The sequence below is a fragment of the Rattus norvegicus genome, chromosome 1 (assembly GCF_036323735.1).
Source record: "Rattus norvegicus strain BN/NHsdMcwi chromosome 1, GRCr8, whole genome shotgun sequence".
NCBI lineage: Eukaryota > Metazoa > Chordata > Mammalia > Rodentia > Muridae > Rattus > Rattus norvegicus.
The window spans coordinates 264294851-264315602 of NC_086019.1; the positions used below are offsets into that span (position 1 = coordinate 264294851).

The window sequence follows — 20752 nt, forward strand, 5'->3', positions numbered from 1 at the left end:
TTTGTCCCTACGAAAAGGGAGAGAAAGTACACACAGTCAGAGCATCCCATGGAAGACTATGTCAGAATCGGGGCTATTGGTCAGTCCCCCCACATCACAATAACCTCACCTGTGAATGGCCTAAAAGAATGAAGGTTTGCACTTTTCAGTGGCTGCTGGATGGCTAAATTGAAAGGGGTTTTAAAGACCATTGTGTTCTAAGCTGTATGGCTATGGGTGCTATAAAGATGCCTAGTCTGACCATGGTGTTTGAAGAGACATGCCATGGTCTGACCGTGGTGTTTGAAGAGACATGCCATAGTCTGACCGTGGTGTTTGAAGAGACATGCCATAGTCTGACCGTGGTGTTTGAAGAGACATGCCATGGTCTGACCGTGGTGTTTGAAGAGACATGCCAGAGACAGTGGTTCAGCAAGAGATGATGTGGGGGCTGGGGAGGTGGTTCGATGGGAAGGCGCTTGCTTTTCAGACACACAGCACACACATAAATGGCAGGTAGGCATAGAGCACTGTAACCTCAGTACTTGTCAGGGCTGAAACGGGGAGGGGAGGTGGGCGGGGAGGGGATTTCCCGCCAACACCAAGCAAGCTGAGTAGGTGGACAAGCCAGAGAGCTCTCTCTTCAAGGGAGAGACTCTGCCTCAATAAGTAAGGTGGAGCATAGTCAAGGAAAACACCCAATATCAGTCTGTGACCTCCACATGTGTGCAAACACAACCTGCAAACACTCCCAGCAGGGACACATACCATATACACATATGCAATATATATATGTAATATGATATGTAATAGCATTATTATTATATAATGTATAATTTATATAAAATATAATGATATAATATAAAACAATAATATAACGTGTGTGTGTGTGTGTGTGTGTGTGTGTGTGTGTGTGTGTGTGTGTCCATGTCCATGTAATATACACATTAAGAGAAGAGAAAGCTGCTGTGGCCTGCTAGACCATTAGGGACCTGGATTCTGGCTTTTCACCATAGGTCAGCATATCACATTTGGAGTCTCCGATGCTCTTGAGAATGAAGTTAAGGTCGTCATGACACAGATGGCTCAATCATGCCCATAGTCACACTCACGTGGGTCCTCCTGTTCTGACCCCGTGTGACTTCGAGTTGGGTCTATGTAAAGGTGGCGTGAACAGTCAGTGGCAGGACTCCTGCTCAGCCAAAGCCTCCTCCTGGGACCCAGCCAGCTCCCCAATGTCCCCAAACCATGAGTTCACATCTAGGTCCCACTTGGTCATAACCAAGGCTATCCCTAATACAGCCTCTGTAGATAACTGAGTATCTAGTTGGTCCTATTAAAGGCAAGGTTGGTGCAAAAATGAATCTAGGGTGACCCCAGGACAATGGCACCCATATCACCTGACACTGATGTAAATGCAAAAGGCCTGAGCTCCTGCTTACTGAATTGAAAACCCATGGCACAGGTCCAGACAACGGCGTTGTGACAGTCCCTCTGGGTGATTGTGACATGTACTGAAGTTTAGAAACTATGGCTTGGCGCATCTCACTCTCTAGAGAATATGGCATCAGCAGGTGTTCAGTCCGTAGTTTGCTGACCAGCATACCCTGGCTCTGGTCCAGTCCAGTAGCACTAATGCCCGAGGTTCTCACAGGGCTCTCCAGAGCCTCTTAGGAGCCCCTTTCTTTCTGGTGGTAAGGAAACGTAGGTTGGGGCTCTTTAGGAAGAGAGGACCTTTGAGGTCCACTTTGACGTCCAAGCACTTAAGACCTGGATACAAATCTGACCCGAGAAGACCCCTGAGTTATTAACTTGCTAAGCCCACACATAATTGAGCAGAAAGTGGTATTAATGCCTGACTTTGATATTGGTCTCCTGACCGGGTACATTCAGAAGTAAGCCTTTCCATACAGGCCTGGTACACAAAAAGCACTCAAGATTTGCACGCTCGCCAGTGGCTAGCTATACATTGACTGGTAGGACAGCATCATAGAGGGACCAAACACACAGATGGACATCTGTGAGCCTGCCTCAGGCCTAGGTAGTCTGCTTATAAGGTCTGGTTATAAGGTTTCAGTGTCTTCCTGAAAAGGGTCCATTGTCCTCCCCTGAGAAATAAAAGTTTTGCCTGGTCTAAAGAGTCCCTTATCTGTTCATACTTCTTCTGATTAGTGATGATACCTTTGTGGTCTTAATGATTTAGTAACAGCATAGTGACAAACTCCTTCCACATGGATAGAAGGAAGGAGATAGGCTGAGTTGTGAGGCAACACCTCTGGTGTCTTGCTAGGGGCAAGTAGGGCAGATTGGTCCCATGACCCCACACTCTCTGTGCACTTGGACTTGTCTTTTGACTCAGTCTCTGGACTTCAAGCTACCTCTGCTTATTTGTTTGCTTTGGAATCCTGGAATATCCTGGCTTTCCTAGAAGGCTCATCTCCAAACACAAACTTCTACTCAGCCCAGATCTTACAGCCGCAGCCTGAGCCGGTGTGAGTGACTTCCCCATTTCCTGAAGTAAAGGTGCACTTTCTCTGCCTTAATGTCTACTCTGGACTCTTCCTGTCTCAGACCCAAAGATAGTGGGGAAAAGAAAAACCCCTCCTATGCAAAGCCACATGCATACCTACCCCTTCCTCTAAACTCTGGCCTTTATAAAGTTTCACCCCACTCAATGCCAGCTTTCCGGGCCAATTGCTCTATTTTTTCCCTTCTTCAGTCCATTGCCTAACAATCTCTTGTTTAACCTTTTGCCAAATTCTCCACTTCTGTCAGAGGTGACTCTGAGTGTTTGAGCAGGTAACTTCTACCTTTGCACCTCTATCGCAACAGGTCCAAAGGTTCCAAAGGAGCTGGCAGGACACTCAGACAAGATCCACTGGCTTCAGGTGTGCCTAGTCCTGGAGTTCAGAAAGACGGAGGCAGCTGAATGTGGTGCTGAACCAACAACATCTAGCTACAAGGGGAGCCACTCCTCCACCCAGCGACTGTGACTGTTCTCACAGGTGAGCTGCTTTCTTTGGCTTATGGGATAGTGGGAGTAGAGAGAAGTAGGGGGAAGAAGGTGGGTGTATAGTCATCCTCGACCTGCCTAAAGCTCTTTCCTAACACGAGTGATAATCTCAAGTGACTTGTGTGGGAGGCAAAGAAAGACATCAGTTTGAAAAGGAAACATTTGAGCCACTTGGCTCTTAGAAGAGAAAAATAAAAGGAGTTGGAAGAAAACGTGAATCCCACTTTCGAAAGGGCGCAAAGCCTTTTAAAGGTTAAAATGGAGCAAGAATGCAGGTTTCCTTCATCTTCCATTCAGAAGGTCTTGGAGGATCTGGAAAGCACCCTAATGGAGAGGGTACGTGTTGACACTTGGGGAATCTCTTGTAAAGGATTCCGGTTCTGGATGCAACTCTGAGTCGTTAAGCATGGCCTTTCTTTAGAGCTAGAACATGGTGTAGCTGTACTTGACACAGGTCATCCGTCTCTATGGTCTGTTCCACAGTACAGAAATCTTGGGCATGTCAGAATCCTCCCATGTAGGAAGTATTAAGGGTGTCACCACCATGCACTGGAACTGGATTGACAGACAGCCCAGCAAGACCTTAGAACAAACCAGAGCTTGCTGAAACGGACACTAAGTTCTAGAGATCAGTGACATCTATAGTTGATGTCCTCTAATCCCCTGATGGGAGATGGGATAAGACAGGACTTAGAGAGAATCCAGGGATAGGTATCCCATTGACTGAGGTGCTGCATCCTCTCCCCCACCAAAGGTCCTCCTCTGGGGGTCAGGGCGGGGGCCGGGGGGATCCTGGTATGCTGAGCTCTAAAATTAAACAAAAGCTAGAGGCACCTCTCTCTATCCTACCCAAGGGGTCAGACCTGCAGGTCTCTAAGATGTGGCACCATTTTCCCCTGGTCTTTCTAGCAGGGGTGGGTGGGTCTGTGGGGATGGGGTGCTCTCTGCAGAAAGAAGGAATCCTAAGGTAGCTCTTATGAAGAGCCAGTATTCACCTTGAACTTCCTGCCTATCCTTCTTAAATGCTACTTGATCCTGCCGGTCTGTGAGGTTGCTGCGGGAGTGGGGAGAGGGAGGGGACAAAACCTGTCATCTCTTTTCCAATTCTGAGACTGAGGTCTCCTTGTGTTTCTGGGAGACCAGAACCTCAAAGGGTGATCAAACAAGATAACTGTCGACCCGGGTAATGCTCAGGTGTGAGAGGAGTCACAGAATACATTTCATCCTTAAACTTGGCGGGTGAGAACTGGAGCTGGTGGGGAGGCGGCGGCGGAAAAGGAGCCACGTCAACTGAATGGCTCGCCGTCCTAGTGGTTCCTCATTTTATCTATTCTGTTGTCTCAGCGAGGTGTGTCTGGCTTTCTGAGCCGAGGAACCGGGGAAAGGGGCTACACGGAGAAAGGGACAGTTGTGTTGCGTCTGACCTAAGGGCGGAGGTCCCTGTAGCTGGACTTTCCTGTCCTGCGAACGCAGCGGGGGAACAACGTCACCTCCGTTTCTCTGGCAGTGAACCCAGGGGCACCTCAACCCGTTTTCATTTGGATTTTCCGTCTTGGAGGAGAGCAAATGGGACCAGCGGGAGCAGGTGGCCTGTGTTGATGCAAAGGTGGCTTGTGTTTCAGCCCTTGGTGACTGAGGTCAAAGGCTTTGAAAACCCGCCAGGGTAGCTTTGGATATCTGTCTCTTCCTAGTCAAAGGCGCTTCCACTTTCAGTTGTAAAAGAGGAAAAAAAAAAAAAAAAAAACCAAACCAGGAAGTGAAGTCCCCAGCACCAGCATGTCAGAAAGCCCGGCTATGGCTTGGCTGGGACAGATCAGGGCAGGGCAGAAGTGGGGACGCTAGCCAGGCTGCCTGCCTGCCTGCATGGACGCTCTGAAGCCACCCTGCCCGCGGAGGAACCCGGGGTGAGGAAGGGAGAACCGGGGCTCTCCTGCCAGCAAGAAGCCGGAGACAGAAAGCCCCACTCGGAAGCTCCAAGGCGTGCGGCCCTTCACAGGGTAAGGGATCTGGAACCGGGTGTGATCCTAGGACGGGGTTCGTGCGCGTGACAGAGGCATCCCGAATCCCTCCTCCCTGTCCACTTCAGGAAGCGGCTTGGAATTCACAGCTCGCTGTGCCCCCACGTGTGTGCGCCATGCTCTCTCTGCCTGGGAGTGGAGGGCTCCTCTGTATCAGAAGGGGTGAGGGGAAGGAGGAAGAGGACGCAGGGAGGGACTTTATCCTCTCGGGGATGGAATACAAGCAGAGACATTTTTGCGGACCTGAGCACGTGGCGGCTCCCTGGGGTGGGCTGGGGGTTTAACCTTGGCTTTTCACTGAGTTTTGTCTCCCTCCGATGGTAGGAGCTGAGGAATGAGTCTAAGGAGATGGAGAGACAGGCCGAATGAAGCTGGGTGGTTGAATCTAAGATGCTCTTGAAGGGTTTTGAGGGAGTGAACGTTGAAAAGGGGTCCACGGCTGGGCTTTGGTACCTCCTGTGGTATCGCCCCTCCCCCCTCCTTTGACAGTCTAGTCTGAATGGCAGGATTGAATCTAAACTTCCTACTTACAGTTGATTGGTGCCTTGTAAGAGGCAGGGTCTAGAATAAAATAAAACATTGGTCAGGTTTAAAAACGGAAGACAGAAGCAGCGGATTCCGATCCCGCCCTCTACGTGCACGGCAGGTATTTCTGGTAATTGTAGAATTCACCTCGGAAGAAACAGTATAAAATCTTGTGAGCATCACTCGTGTGCCTGTCTCTACCGACGAAAGGCACAAAAGCCTAAATAAAGCAAGAGCTATAAACGCAGGCGGTTTGAGAGAAGCAGGCAGCGTAGGCAGGTGAAGTGGCTGGTGTATGGTGGGCTATTGGTGTTGGAGACACTAGGGAAAAAATGCAGCACATAGGGCCCAGAGAAGCATATTCAATTTAATTAAAAAAAATACTGTCCGGGTGGGGATTTAGCTCAGTGGTAGAGCGCTTGGCTAGCAAGCACAAGGCCCTGGGTTCGGTCCCCAGCTCTGAAAAAAAAGAAAAGAAAGGAAAGGAAAAGAAAAGAAAAGAAAAGAAAGGAAAGGAAAAGAAAAGAAAAGAAAAGAAAAGAAAAGAAAAGAAAAGAAAACACTGTCCAATCAAACGAAGTTTCGGCCAAGCTATATTATAATTTTATTTTGTTTTTTGTTTTTTGTTTTTTTGTTTTTTTTGAAATTGTCTTTCATTCTATTTTTTATGCAGATGGGGCTAGCAATCTACCAGTCTCGGCTGTCCAAGGGCTGGGATTACATGCCCAGGCATATGCTAGTTCTTCTGGGCAGTGTGCCTCCGTGCACAGTGCTACATCATAGCAAGGAAACAGGTCCTAGGAGCACTAAAGAAGCACAGAGAACTGAGTCCAGTACCAGCGCATAGCAGATATCATATTTGAACAAGACGCTATTTTGTGGCCGGTGGCTTCTCTATGTGATGGTTAAAAAGGTAGTGTCAGAGAGGTGACATCCTACCTCCCCCAGGTTCACAGGGCAAGCAGGTTGTCAATTGTATCAGAACTGTAGGCAGTCTGATGCTTTTGAAAATAAAATATTTACAGTTTTATTTTTAAAACCCATTCTTCACTCACTTGTAGGATAAGCCTTTCTCTGGATAACCTAAAGTTTTGAGCTTGTAAAAAGATGTTCCTGTGTGACATTCTAGGCACCAGACTGAGCTCATGTGGTCATCCCCTGTTTGAGAGTTTTCTGGAACCAGGAATATTAAAATACTGCTGCCATTGGGGAAGCACCATGCTTAGAATCTTATGGGGACTTTTATTTTGACTTTCAATCAAACCCTATGGAGTACATTCTTTTTTTTTTTTTTTTTTTTTTGGAGCTGAGGACCGAACCCAGGGCCTTGTGCTTGCTAGGCAAGTGCTCTACCACTGAGCTAAATTCCCAACCAGGAGTACATTCTTGGTAGAAAGGTGAGGCTAAGAAAGAAAGACACCCAACACACCATGGATGGTTAGATGTGGAATCTGAACTTGGGCTCACTTCGTTTCAGTGGCAATCTGTTCTTCAATGCCTTGATGAGTCTTGCTTCTTGCGTGGGCCAAAGAGTAAGAAACAGCAGATGTTTACTCCACTACAAATCTGTGAAGACAAAATGTAGACAGACCAGTTATCCGGGGCTGGGAGGGCAGGGAAGGGGCAGTCACTGCCTCACGTGCTCAGGGGTTTCTTTCAGTACGACAAAAATGTTTTGGAATTAAATAGACAGGACAGCGGTGTATCATGGTGAATGTTCTAGAGGGCTCACTTTGGAATGTTTAATTTTTAAAAAGCAAGTTCATCTTTAAAAAATAAAAATACAGTAGGAGGAGGAGGGGGGAGGAGGAGAATGAGCAGGAGGAGGAAGAGGAAGAGGAGGTGTCTTCTCCCTCCTCCTGGCAGATGAGCTCCCCATCCTGGGATTGGCAGCATTTTAAAAATCAAGAATCTGTTACCTGTTACTATGTCACATACTCGTACCTAGCAGATGCACTGACTCTTGACTGGGTGCAACTGGAGGTGAGTTTTAAGTCTGGCAGCACATGGCAAGTGTGGTGTTGTCCCAGCAGTGACCTCACCTTCACAGTTCACACCACATTCTTTGGTCAGTACATCTGGGTCTGTCCTGATGTTAGATCAGTCTCTCAGCAGCCCGCCCCACAGTCATAGGGCCGGATTTTTCCTAGGTTCCTGGTATGTGAATAAATGAGTTGATAGGGTTTGGAAGGCCAGCCAGCCTTTGTGCTGCCATTACAGATCTCTCAGTCTGCCTGGATCATTCTATTCTACAACGGTGATGGACTATGTGAGTGGCTTGAGGGAGATATGGAGTGCGGCTGGGTCAGAGATAGCTCATGTCTCCTCCAGTTACAACTGCGGTGTTTAAATAGTAACAAGGACTTCTTGAGACATTTGTCTGTAAGAGGAACCAAGATGCCAATGGTCATATCTTTTGAGACATCTTCTACAGGTCATCTAATAGGGAAGAGTAAGGGTGTGAAAATGGAGGCTTGTCCAAAAAAGAAAAGAGAGACTCTTGGTGTCAGTGTGTGTGCAGGTAAACATGTGTGAGGGGGTGTGTGCAGGTAAGTTTGTGTAGGCGTGTGTGTAGACATTAGTGCACATTCACCTGCATGCCGGCGACATCCTCTGGAGTTCTACCTCAGGTTCTGTCCACCTTCCTTTTGGGATCAGAGGTTCTCATCAGCCTGGATCTCACCAAGGGGACTGAGTGAGCTCCACTCCAGCAATCTACTATTTCCCAGCTACCCAGAGTTGAGATCGTAAACACATACGGCCACACCTGCTTTTTGTTTTCTCAGACCTGGCTTCTGAGAATCTCTCTTAGGTTCTCGGGCTTGTGCAACAAAGACTATACTAATTGAGCCACATCCCCAGGACTTCCTACATGCCCAATAGCGCACTAAGTCTGATAGCATTTTGCTGTGCACAGTTGAAAGCAGCAGATTTGCAGTGATGTTGAGTAACTGTCCCTGGGGCTGCCCCAGTCAATGATAGATCTGCTGCTCTGAAGTCTAGAAAAGCCATGACCTTGAAGGTTTGCTTCTGCACAGGAGAAGCCCTGGCAGTGAAGCTCGCTGCTTGCACTGCAGATCTGCTGATGCTTGACCATTGGTCTAGCCAGGTAGTGTGAGAGCTGAGTCTGCAGTGAACCCACGCAGGAAGGCGTCTTTCACAACCTCTTGCATCATCCACTCTTTATCGAACAGGAGTGATGGGGACCCAGCACTTTGCCCATTCTATCTTTTTACAGACCCTCTTATCAAATCTAGGGGACGTGTGCTTGACTTGTTCTCTCAAAATTAACTTGGTCAGCAAGGGGCTGGGGCTGCCCTTTGTGTGTGTGTGGGGGGTGGGGTAGGGGTGTTCCCCTTGACAAGCTTTTCTATAGGGTGGGGCCATTGGACTGTGATTTGTTTTAATCACAGCAGTAGATCAAGGTCACCTATGTCAACCTGTGTGCCGGTGGGATTTGTCACTTCCTGCCACCACCCTGTGTGTGGCTCCACGAATATCCTAAGGGACTAAGTTAATAGGCTGTTAGCATTTGAGTCAACAATGGCTGTCTTATTAAATACCACCTGACTCAACTGGCCAAAGTCTGTCAGCACCGTACCCGGAGTGACTGTGTCTGTCTAAGTGGCTCAGCAGTGGCCAAGAGCACCAGATATCGAGCCACCCACTGATCCTTCCCGGGGCCTTTATCTTCATGCTCTTTATCTACTCCATTAGAAACACCATTTCCCAGAAGTCAGTGCGAGTGAGAGGATGAGGGGAGAGCATTATGGGTGAAGGTGACTGTGCATTAGACCCTGCCTCTTCTCCTCCCTCCTGCTTAGATTAGTCAGGAGGACTGTTGATAAGAAACAGGAAGATGGTGCGATGGGCTGGATGATGGCAACCCTGGCTGGAAGCAGAGTGTGGGGGAGTCTTTCTGTCCATGAGCTTCTCTGGGTGGACATCTTTGATTGCACCTGGAAAAGAAACTGTTAGCAGTAAGGCCACGGGATCAGGGATCACACATCTGAGTGTGACCGTCGTGACCCAAAGGGGCTGACTAGTCTACAGGGCCTGTTCTTTCTCATCCTGGGATGCTCCTTCCACGACTGGAACCATTCGCTTGGTTTTTGTTTGTTTTTCCATGTTGGACAGACCTGTCATGCTGTAGAGGGCAGGGTTATATATTTTACTGTCAATCAACATAGGGCATACTAGGGGGCAAAGGGCCCTCAACTGTATCTCTCTCTGGTTATTTTATGTCTTTGTTGGGGCATGGGGGTGTCTTCTGTTTTTATTTAATCTTGTCATTTTTTGGAGATAAGCTGTCAAGTACCCAAGCTGGCCCCACACTCACTGTCTATCAGAGGATGTCCTTGGATTTGACCTGCAGCTCCTCCTGCCTCTACCTCCAGAATGCTGGTGACACGGGGTGTGCTGCTATTCCTGTTTTCCTAGGTGTTGGGGATCAAACCCAGGGCTTTATGGATGTTGACCCAGACGCAGTCAGCTAGCTACATCCCCATCTTCTCCCATTTTCTGAGAAGTGGTCACAAATAAAGGTGCCACAGGGCAGATAAACATATTGTTACCACACATCCTTTTGGCTGCCCACGAGAGCCAACAATTAGATACACCCCAATAAAGCAAGTTAGCTCCCTGGAAAAATGGCTTCATTTCCTAGCAGTTAAAGCATTCTGAGGCTAGCTTCTCTGTGCGGAGTGCTCTGACCACCTGATCATCCTAGGTTTGAATACTGGAGAGCATGCCCGGTGCTTGGGACTCTGCCTTGGCCTCATTCCTGTTGGGCAGCCATTGCCTCGCAACTCTCAAGAAGGATCCAGCAGACTCCAGGCTAGGCACACACTGTGTTCCTTTTGAGACTGAACTCTGCAGTGAGTGTTCTTCCACCCTCGGTTGGCTCTTCTCAGAGCCCGAGTGAGTGTGAGCAAAAGAAAGGGGTGGCACAGTCTCAGCGGGGTCCCACTCTACCTTGGGGGGTCTGTGCTGTGTGTACTGGACTCTAAAGGCTCGGATAGCCTCCGTATGGAGTGCTCATAGTACCTCGCAGCGATGGTCACTGAGTTACAGAAGCCTTGCTGGGAACCAACAGGGAGGAAGTAGTCATACAGCACAACTCCCTGGCTGCCTGGACCTCTTGTTTTCCTGTCTGGTTAAGCTCTGGGTCTTTCTGACAGCAGCTCTTACGGGTTATTTATGGTGTGCTTTCATATAGGGGGTGCCTTGCATCTTGGAGCCATGGTGCCCACCCTAGCAGTTGTACTAAAGAAGGAGTGGGCAGCGGGGGGAGGGGGTTGTTCTTAGTTCTTGTTCTTGCTTTCCCCAGTTTGGTGGGCTTTTCTGTGGGTTTTTAATAGGACTTCCTTTTTATGAGGCTGCCGTCCCCTTCTGCTCGTGAAGAATTCAAGATGCCCTTTTCCTGACTGGCTGAGGACGTGTGTGTGTGTGTGTGTGTGTGTGTGTGTGTGTGTGTGTGTGTGTGTGTCTGTCTGTCTGTCTGTCTGTCTGTCTGTCTGTGTGTATGTGTCTGTGTGTCTGTGTGTGTGTCTCTGTCTGTGTGTGTCTGTGTGTCTGTTTCAGAACACCTAGGAGTAGGAGCAAGTCTCTGCCTGATTACTCGGCTAATGTGAGGTGGTAGGTGCTGCTTAGTGGCTGAGATGTTATCTCCTGGCTCATAGGTCAGAGTCTCATAGCAGCGCTCCTCAGCTACTCGGAGGAATATCCTTAGCTCCTGGGACTCCACCTTTGTTCTGGATTCTTATCTGATGGGGAGATTGAATGAAAGAAGTCTCCACCCCCAGAGCGGCAGTTTCAGGCTGTCTTGCTCAGTGGACTAGATGTGCTTCACACACTGGAAGAGGCTCCCATGGAATGCTGTTGGGGAGGGAGCCCACACCGACGGGAACAAATTTGGGGGGCCGGGGCGTCCCCAGGTGTGCTCACGTTCACTACTCTGATCTGGGGGCGGAACATTCTACAGCAGCTGCCTGAGTCAGAGGCAGGATAATAGTTGTACGTATCAGCTCGTAGATAAAATACGAGTTTCAGATTAAGCAATATATACCAGCAAGGATTTCCTTCCCAGTAGGAGCTACTCCAGACTCCCCGTGGAAGCTCTGTCCTTCCTGTCCAGCCCAGCCCCCTTTACTCTTTCTGTTTGGTCGGCAGTGCTCATCCACGCTGCAGTGATCTGTGCAGGGCCCAGGTTTGTAGTCGCACTCTGCAGTGCACAGCAGCCCCACTTATCTGGGCGCAGCCTTCCATGCTTGTAATCCTAGCCTCTCGGGAGGCTGAGTCGTAATTCTGAGTTCAAGACCAGCCTGGGCTCCCTGATAAGACCCTGTTTCTATACCCAACACTCAGCTATACACACAAAATAACAATCCTGTGAAGTTAGGATTTCACAGCCGTGCCTTCAGTCAGTAACAATGACCTGGCTTGTTGTTGGGTCCTTTGACTGAAGGATTCGATACCTAAAACTTTCTGGGAAAATCTCCTTCTAACGTCTCGCCTTCCACTTGTCTTTCCGACGGAGAGCATCCCCTCGGAAGCACCAGTGCTCTGTGTCCATGACTGTTGTCCACGTGCACTTTCTATTGGGCAGTAGATCCTGGAGCTGCCTTCTATCAATACATGTGTTTGCCTACAAAGGCTTCCGATGTACGGAAGTGCTGTTGGGTTAAGCAACCTAAACAGGTAAACTTTTCTACTTGCAACAATCCTCTGGCTTTAGTGATGTTAAACCTAGCATCTAAGACTGGGTGGGCATAGCTGCCACACGGCACACATACATCTGTTTAGTCTTTATATCACAGCCAGTAGTCTGATTAGGAAGATGTTAGTGCCATTTGATAGACAAGAAGCCACCAAGGGGATAAGTTACCTGCCCTGGGTAAGAGAAGACAGCACACCGGGAATTAAGCTCATGGGCTGACTTGCCCGAATCCTTTAGGCAATACTCCACACAATGTTTCTAATGCCCTCCGATGAGCTGACATTTTTCTACAGAATGAATTGATGGCAGAATCACTAGGGCGAAGGGCAAACGTTTAAATTGTAGAAGATGGCAACTTTCCCTCATAAGAGGTTGCCTCGAATTTATAATCTGCAATTAATATTGCTTATGTACCCTTTTGTTTCTGCTGGTTTAACGGGAGGGAGACAAGCGGGCACTTTTACAGGTGTGTGTGTGTGTGTGTGTGTGAGTGTGTGTGTGTGTGAGTGTGTGTGTGTGTGTGAGTGTGTGTGTGTGTGTGAGTGTGTGTGTGTGTGTGTGTGTGTGTGTGTGTGTGTGTGTGTGTGTGTTTCAAAAAGCCTGACCGCCACTGAATGTCTTGCCCAAGCTTCGGGATTCTGTTTTCCTGTACACACGGTTGTGACACCTCCACCCTTGTTTCATCTGCCTTTATCTGGCTTCTGAGTGGGAGGAGTTAGCTCTTGGCCTATAGTCAGGGTTTGATACTTTCTCTGTGCTACCTTCCAACAAGGCAGGCACTTTTGAGAGTTCTATGTGATTGAGCTTGTCACAGCTTCCATTTCTGGAGTTTAGTTCACATGGTATTCTTGAGTCTTCCTCGCCAGGGCTTTAATCTATGTCTCTACAATACTCTTTCCCACTTCACCTTGTTCTATTGGAAGACATTGCTCCGTCTCCAACATCCTTTATGGGAGTAAGTCAGTAAACAGCATTCTATCTTATCCCGAAGTGTTTATTATAAGTAAAGAAAATATATTTCGGCCTGAAATGCTATTTAATATGTGTTTACAATGCATACTGAGTGTGTTTTGTGATTATTTAATGATGAGAAAACTTGCGTAGTTGATTATGAATGTCAGACGTGAACGGGTGTGCCCTAGCCCATTATTTTATCAGAACCCTCTGGACTCTGAATTTCACTTGTCTGGGTGTTTTTTACAAATGGCCGTCAGGTGACCAGGCAAACCGTATTGGTATCAGAGTTGTGGCGGATGTATGGACTTGAGAGAAGATCTTTACCTTAGGCATGTTTCCCATTTTCAAGCTCTCTGACTCAGATCTAAAGTTGTTTCCTTGTTGAAACTTCATTATATTTCTTATTTGTGTGCCACGTGCATGGGGGAGGTCAGGTAATGTCTTCTGGAAGTCATGTCTCTCCTTCCACCCTGTGGTTTCCAGGGCTTACTCTTGAGTTTTCAGCCTTGGTTGTAAATGTGTCTTTACCCTTCGAGTCAGAGCAAAGCCCTAAACGTTTGCATTTACTCCTGTAAGTGCTGCAGTTTCCATGATGTTTCTTTTAGGACAGGGTGTCTCTGTGTAGCCCTGGCAGTCCCGGAACTCACTCCGTAGCCCAGGCTAACCTCACAGATCTGCTTGTCTCTGCCCACCAAGTGTTGGATTTAAAGGTATTCATTACTCCTGGGCTCAAATACTCTTCCTGATTCTGCCTCTCATATACCATCAAGTTTTGTCTTGAAAAATGGTTCCACACGTTGTGTGTGGTATGTGTAAATACATGTTTGCGTATTTGCATGTGCTGTATTGTACACACAGACAGATGCGTGTAGAGGACAACAGCAAGTGTCTTCTATCCCTTTCCTATCTATCTATCTATCTATCTATCTATCTATCTATCTATCTATCTATCTATCTATCTATCTATCTATCATCTATCCTTCGAGGCAGGGCCCCTCACTAAAACTGAACCTTACCAATTCACCTATGTTGTGGTCGGTCAGTCAAATCCCTAGGGTCCTTCTGTCTCTGCTTCCCACAGTCACATGCAACTTTCCCTTTCCCTTGAGACATCTTTCAGTTGCCTGGAAATAGAACTCACCTTCCTTCACATCAGTGAAGAGGCTATACCATCCTTTAGATATACTAATGATACTATTGGCTTGCAGTGTCCTTTGACCTTTAGCCATTGCTTTCTCTGGAAATATAGACTCTGTGGTTGAGAACTGAGAAGGTGGCTGGGAACGAGGGGAAATCACAGTAGAGGCTGAATTGGAAGTGGGAAGCCCAGGTCAGAACTTTGATACTCAGCATCCTAATGGCCCTTTGGAGTCATGAAGAGTTATAAGGCATGGGGCATAGTCTCTAGGAGACAAAATAATGAGAGCTCAGTATGGAATGATGTGTTAACTAATTGGGTGTGAGGACACAGGCCCTGGTCTCCATTTTAATGAGCTTTCCCTCACCATCAGATATGTGCAACAAGAGAACAGAAGAACCAATTCCATCTAAATGAACCTGGTCACTATCTAGAATGCAGGATCTTTTTTAAGTTTAGAGTTTCAAATATCATTTTTGTTAAGTTTATCATTATATTGCAAATATCATAAACACAAATACTTATATACTATTATAAAATGGTAATTAATTAATTAATTCTCCAGGCATAGAAAACAAAGATAGCTTGCCCTTCTGCAATTCCTAAGACTCCAATAAAGTGGTGATTGTTGGCTAGACTTTGTACAGACGGTAAACCACAGACCACATCTTTGCAGTTCCTCTCAGCCTAGAGAAATAGACTTGGTGTAACTGGTTTTCGTGGGTATTATAAAGACACCCTTTCCACCAGCTTCATTATTTTACCAAACTATTGATGTGAGAGGATTCTTCTTAAGGTTGGCTGGAGTGACGTGTCTTTGTGTGTGTGTGTGTGTGTGTGTGTGTGTGTGTGTGTGTGTGTGTGTGTGTGTGTATGAGTCAGAAGACAACCTCAGGTGTCATTGCTCAAGTACCATATACCTTGCTTCTTGATTTATTTCACTCTTTGCCATTAGAAAGAAGAGTTGGAGTGCAGATCTTAAGTACTAGAGTTAGGAGAAAGACTCAGAGGAAAAATATCAAAAACATAGGTGTGGGCTTCTCATTGGAGAAACTCTTCCTTGCCCCCTTGGCATTTTTGTTTGGTCTGGTCTTTCTGTCTATCTAATCTGTCTGTCTATATATATGTATGTATGTATGTATGTATGTATGTATGTATGTATGTATGTATGTATGCATGTATCTATCTTCCTTTCTTCCTTCCTTCCTACTTTCCTTCCTTCCTTCCTTCCTGTCTGTCTGTCTATCATCTATCTATCATCTATTTATTTATTTTTGAGACACAGACTCTCACTGACCTGAAATTCACTAAGTAGACTGGGCTGGTTTGACCTTGAACTGTGGGGATCCACCTGTCTCTGCGTCTGTCTCCTTAGCACTGGGATTGTGAGCACGTTCAGCCGTACCTAGCTTTTTTTTTTTTTCTTTTTTTTTCTTTTAATGTAGTATCTAGGATTTAGCTCAGGTTTTCATGCCTATGTAGCAAGTGCCTCACCAACTCAGCTATCTCTCCAACCCAATTTGTTGTTGTTGTTGTTGTTGTTCTTAAAACCAAACCAAACCAAACCAAACAAACACCAGTGTCTCACTCTCCAGTCCAGGCTAGTCTTGGACTTATAATCCTCTTGTTTTGGTTTACTAAATGCTTGGACTATTATGGGTGTATGCCATGGTGGTGCCTGACCAGAGTGACTTTTGGGGGCCTAAGATTTGAAACCTATTTAGAACAGGTTATCCTAGACTGGGAAAGTAGCTAGCTAGCTAGCTAGTTAGTTAGTTAGTTAGTTAGTTAGTTTAGAGTTTCCTACAAGTTTGGCATGGTAGAGATAGATACTGTAGGCACAGCAAGAAATACAATAAAAGCCCCCGTTCCTATAAGGAGATTAGCTCAGAAGGGGCAGTGGATTATAGGGGGCTGGGCCTGTTTCAGATGGTGACCAGCATTAGCAGAGAAAGTGATCCGTGAGGAGAAAGCGGCCTTCAGGAAAGCAAGCAGAGATGGTTGTGAGCAGTGCACAGTCCTGTTGGACCTGGGAAGAGCTACAGACAATGAAGTGAGCAGGTCCATAGGTTCAAGGTGAGACTCAGCTGACAGATGAGGTTCTGAACAGAATGGAGGTGAAACAAATGCAACCTTTAAAAAGCAGGCTAGAATGATGATCCTATCTATGCGGATGTGTGTCTGTGTGAGTGGATGCTACATGTGTGCAGGGACTACAGAGGCCAGAAGAGTGCATGGAAGATCCTGGAAGCTGGACTCGGGTGGTTGTGAGCCCTCCCAAACCCTGTAGGTGCAAGGAAGAAACTCAGGTCATCCTCGAACATGCCCTTAGCTACTGAGCCATCTCTCCAGACCCCAAAATATAAGCTATTACTCATTTAACTTCAAAAATTATTTTGTGGTGCTCATAATCCAACCCAGACCTTTGCACAAAAATATATTTGACAAGAAAGAGACTTACCAAGGGAGAAAAAATTTAACCTATAGAGTTAGCCCAAAAGATTCACAACAGCAAACAACATGCAGCTTGAGTGATAGTGTAGAGAGGGTCCCTCAAGATCTTCATTCAAATAAAATGAAACTTAATGAACAAATGTTGCCCAACTCCACAGAGGGGTAAAATCCAAGCAATATTGGTTCAGGGAGCTTGTAAAGAGGTCTGGAGGCAGGGATTATGTTTCAGTTCACATCCCAGACCCTTTAGAAGCTAAGAAATTAAAGGCTTTGGCTATGGCTGTGCAGCCACACCACAGGAGGTGAGACACAGCCACGGTGACAACAGGTCCACAAGCAGAGGAAGCTGGCCAGTTGGGGCGTCCTCAGGTGTAATGTGGTTCCTTCTCTGTGTGGAGGTGGTCTGGAACTGAAACTCTCAGGCACAGCAGACAATACCTCTCCCCCCTTTTTTGTTACCATGATTACAACTCTCCCTTGCACATTTTTCTCCACAGAGGTGTGGCATTAATGTAAAGAACAAATGTCACCACGTGAGGGCTCACAAGGGTGACTCTAGAGGGGACTGGATCTCACCTGTACACACAGGACCCAGGAGAAGGGTAGCGGTGCTTTCCCTGGTTTCTACCCAAGTGTGCATGTATGAGTGTGCATGTGAGTATTCTGATACACGTGGGAGAGTGCATACACACAGGTGTGCACAAGCGGCATTAACTTCAGATGTGGTTTCTCAGGAGACAGCCACCTTAGTTTCTGAGGCAAGTTCTGTGCTGGGACCTAAAGCTTGGTGATGAAGGTAGCTTGACTGGGCACTAAGCCCCAGGGATCTGCCTACCTCTGCCTCTCTAGTGTGAGGATTGTAAGGTTGGGCCACCACAACCCAATTTTTACACGGGTTCAGGAGATGGACCTCGTGCTTGTATAGCAAGAACATTATTGACTTCCCATGCTCCTGAATAGTATATGTTAAAACGGCTAATTCTGTTGTCGTCATCGTTGTTGTTGTTACAATTTTGAAACGTTAAGGGCAGCAGGGAAAACCATCCAAAATTCTGTGACTCTTCTTGAGTTGGGAACTCAGTCAGCACAGAAGCCATTTCTGCCGGCAGATACATAGACCCTTCAGTACCTTCTTCAGTTTACCAAATCCCTTGCCAGCATATCCACGGTCCTTTCATTCTCTCCAAATGTGTAAATCTGGCCAGTGTTTGTGGTGCCGTGAACAGACTCCCTCTCTGTAGGCAATACGATCCAAGTACGTCTGGAAGGACTAGCCAAACACAGGCAGCCTGTGGTTCAAATTAAAGTAGATGTGTTCTTATTGGTTTCTTTTAAAGCTTTCTACTCATTGAAACTGAGGGTTTTTTCTATGGTATCTAGTGTTCTGGGTTATCTAAGGAGGGAAAATTTGACAACCTAGTGACTCTGGGCCCATGTGACTATGTGGTAACAATTAGCTGTGATTGACAGCATTTGCCCCTCTTGAGACTAGTCAAGGATTTCCAGTCTCCTCTCTCCCAGGGGGTTACCTACAAGGCCATTGGTCTTCCCATACACCCTTTGCACTCCTACCACACTGAACAGAAACTTCACCTTTAGAGCCTGCTTTGAAGACAGTGTTTATAACAATACCTCGTTTTATGTCAGCTTGCCTTCTAGAGGAGACGGCAACAGTTTTGGTGCCTCAAATTTGTTCCCACTGTTGAAAGAGGTCGGGTGAGGATCTGTTTATTTGCAGGTGAGCTTGGGACAAAGGCAGAAAACCTGGGAGATACGATCCAGCTTAGCTGACAGCCGTGTCCTACCCACCCCAGGAGAGGACTGAGAGGCAGGTAGGGGCAAGCCCTAACTCAATTTCTAGTTGCTACTTGCTGCCAAAGCAGTAGTTTTCCTGGGGTTATCTCCCTTCCATACTGGCTTGGAATAGCTGTCCTAAAGATGGTGACCTACGTGGCTGCTCTTACACACTTTGGCTCCCGGAGACCCTCGTGGTTGGAAAGCCCAGGTGTAGCTAGACTCCCAAGTCCCAGCTATTAGAACCCTGCCAGGGAGTCACGATTGTTCTCTAATGCTTCACACTCCAGCTTGGGTAACACTCGGCTCCTGTTTCTCTTTTATTTTCTACCCCTGGACTCAATGTAGAAAGCATGGCGTTTCAGAGCTGTTGTCTCTGCCTTTGGAGTTTCATTTTCTTCCATAAAATGGAAAGTAACTACTCCATAGTTAGGCAAGGGACCCACCATGAGAACAGTGTCCTGGAATTCTTTCTTGCATTTGTTCTTCCCCTCCAATCCCTAAAAGAAACCCCTCCCCGATGTCTTAAGACTATTTTGGATGGGAAGGAAGAATTGCCTTCACTGAAGAAGGTTCCAGAGGCCAACTACTGGCAGCTGCCTCACAAAACTCTAAGCATAGCTAAGATCCTGACCTGACAAAACGTTTTATTGGGCTTGTTTTTGCCATTTTGATTTTGAGTAGGATCAGTTGGCCTGGACTCTGAGATGCTGCTCTGCTGCGTGTTGCAGTCAAGTTTGAAGAATGCAGATCTGTGACTTCATTTGCTGTGATCTGTAAGGCCCCAGATATTTGGTTTCTGAGCCCTGAGCCTAGAAACAATAAGAAAACAGCTAGGTGTGTGAGGATAGCTCTAGGGAAGGAACAAGGAAAACAAGCTTGTGCGCTTGGAAAAGTCGTTGCCCCTCTTAGAAGCTTCGTGTTCAGTGAAGGTACCTCATGATGTTGTTATCCGACTCCGCTTAGGGCTGGGCATAATCGTTACTCATTGGCTGCTATTAGCCTGTCCAAGTCTGAACCTTATGAAAGGACAGACAGAAAGGCTGGCTCACTTATGGGGTGGCTGGAAAAGTCATGGGAAGTGTGTGTGCTCTGGTTCCTTCAAGAGCCTTTCCTACTTGCTCATCGTGTATCGAGCACATTCTTGACAACCTTTCTCTGTACCTCCGATGTTGATCTCGGGAGAAATGGTTCCCCGGGGCTTCTGTGATGGGGATGCAGGATACTGGACACGGGAGCTTGCGTTTTAGTTACTCTTAGTTACCCACTTGGTGCTTCAGAACACAAAGCAACAAGCGGTGCCTATCTGGCCAGCAGGAAATGTCTTTCGTGCAGGATGATTGATTTGTGAAAGCCGTGACATCACCTCTGTAGAGGTCCCTTCTGTTTAGTTTACGCCCCAGGGGAGCCCAGGCGGAAGAGCTGGACTCTGCCTGAGTGGGAGAAGCTGTTTGGTTCACTCTCCCTACTGTGATAGGTGGTGAGGTGGCCTTCTAGGCTCTGTGGGCCACAAACAAAGAGGCAGTTGGCTCTCGCAATTGGGAAATGATTAACTTGTCTTCTTTGATCCCTTCTGCCTTGTGTGAGGACGGTCAAGTGGCTGGGGTGGAGACCGCTTCCATTATTTTCGACATTGCCAAGGTAAACAGTGCTAGAAACTCTAGAGAGGCCCAGCTCTGTTGAGAGAACATGAGAGAGAGAGAGAGAGAGAGAGAGAGAGAGAGAGAGAGAGAGAGAGACGTGTGTACCTCTATAAACAAAGTAAAACATAACATAAAAATATATCCACTTCCTCTAACTTTTTCTTTGTTTTTCTTTTTTTTTTAAGGTCTGAATTTCCTGTTGGTATTCACAAAGATGCTTTTTATTTTTAACTTCTTGTTTTCCCCACTTCCGACCCCGGCCCTGATCTGCCTCCTGACATTTGGAACGGCTATCTTCCTGTGGCTGATCAACAGACCTCAGCCAGTCTTACCTCTCATTGACTTGGACAACCAGTCTGTAGGGATTGAGGTAATGGCCTTCAGTTTGTCAGCCTTGACTAAGCACAAACTGCGATTCAAACCCTGGGGTGTAACACGAAGGGGAAAAACGTGGGGAAGTGAACCTTCAACCTGCAAATGTAAATAAATGTCTGTTGTCAGCAAATTTCCCTT

The 20752-nt window shown here is 47.0% G+C and overlaps 1 protein-coding gene across 6 annotated transcripts in view; it reads left to right on the forward strand.

The window, feature by feature from the left end:
* The window catches only part of Acsl5 (acyl-CoA synthetase long-chain family member 5), a 47093-nt gene continuing 26341 nt past the window's right edge, over positions 1–20752 (forward strand). Inside the window, exons 1-3 of one of the 6 annotated variants that reach the window (NM_053607.2) lie at positions 1–134; positions 2812–2984; positions 20425–20609. In NM_053607.2, the coding sequence (NP_446059.2) occupies positions 20454–20609 (156 nt within the window). In that variant the 5' untranslated portion in view covers positions 1–134; positions 2812–2984; positions 20425–20453. Of the gene's footprint in view, positions 135–2811; positions 2985–4002; positions 5657–18328; positions 18541–19280; positions 19373–20183; positions 20238–20424; positions 20610–20752 lie in introns of those variants that run through there. The other 5 variants (XM_063276003.1, XM_039093177.2, XM_039093173.2 and 2 more) reach the window with 5 other exon arrangements.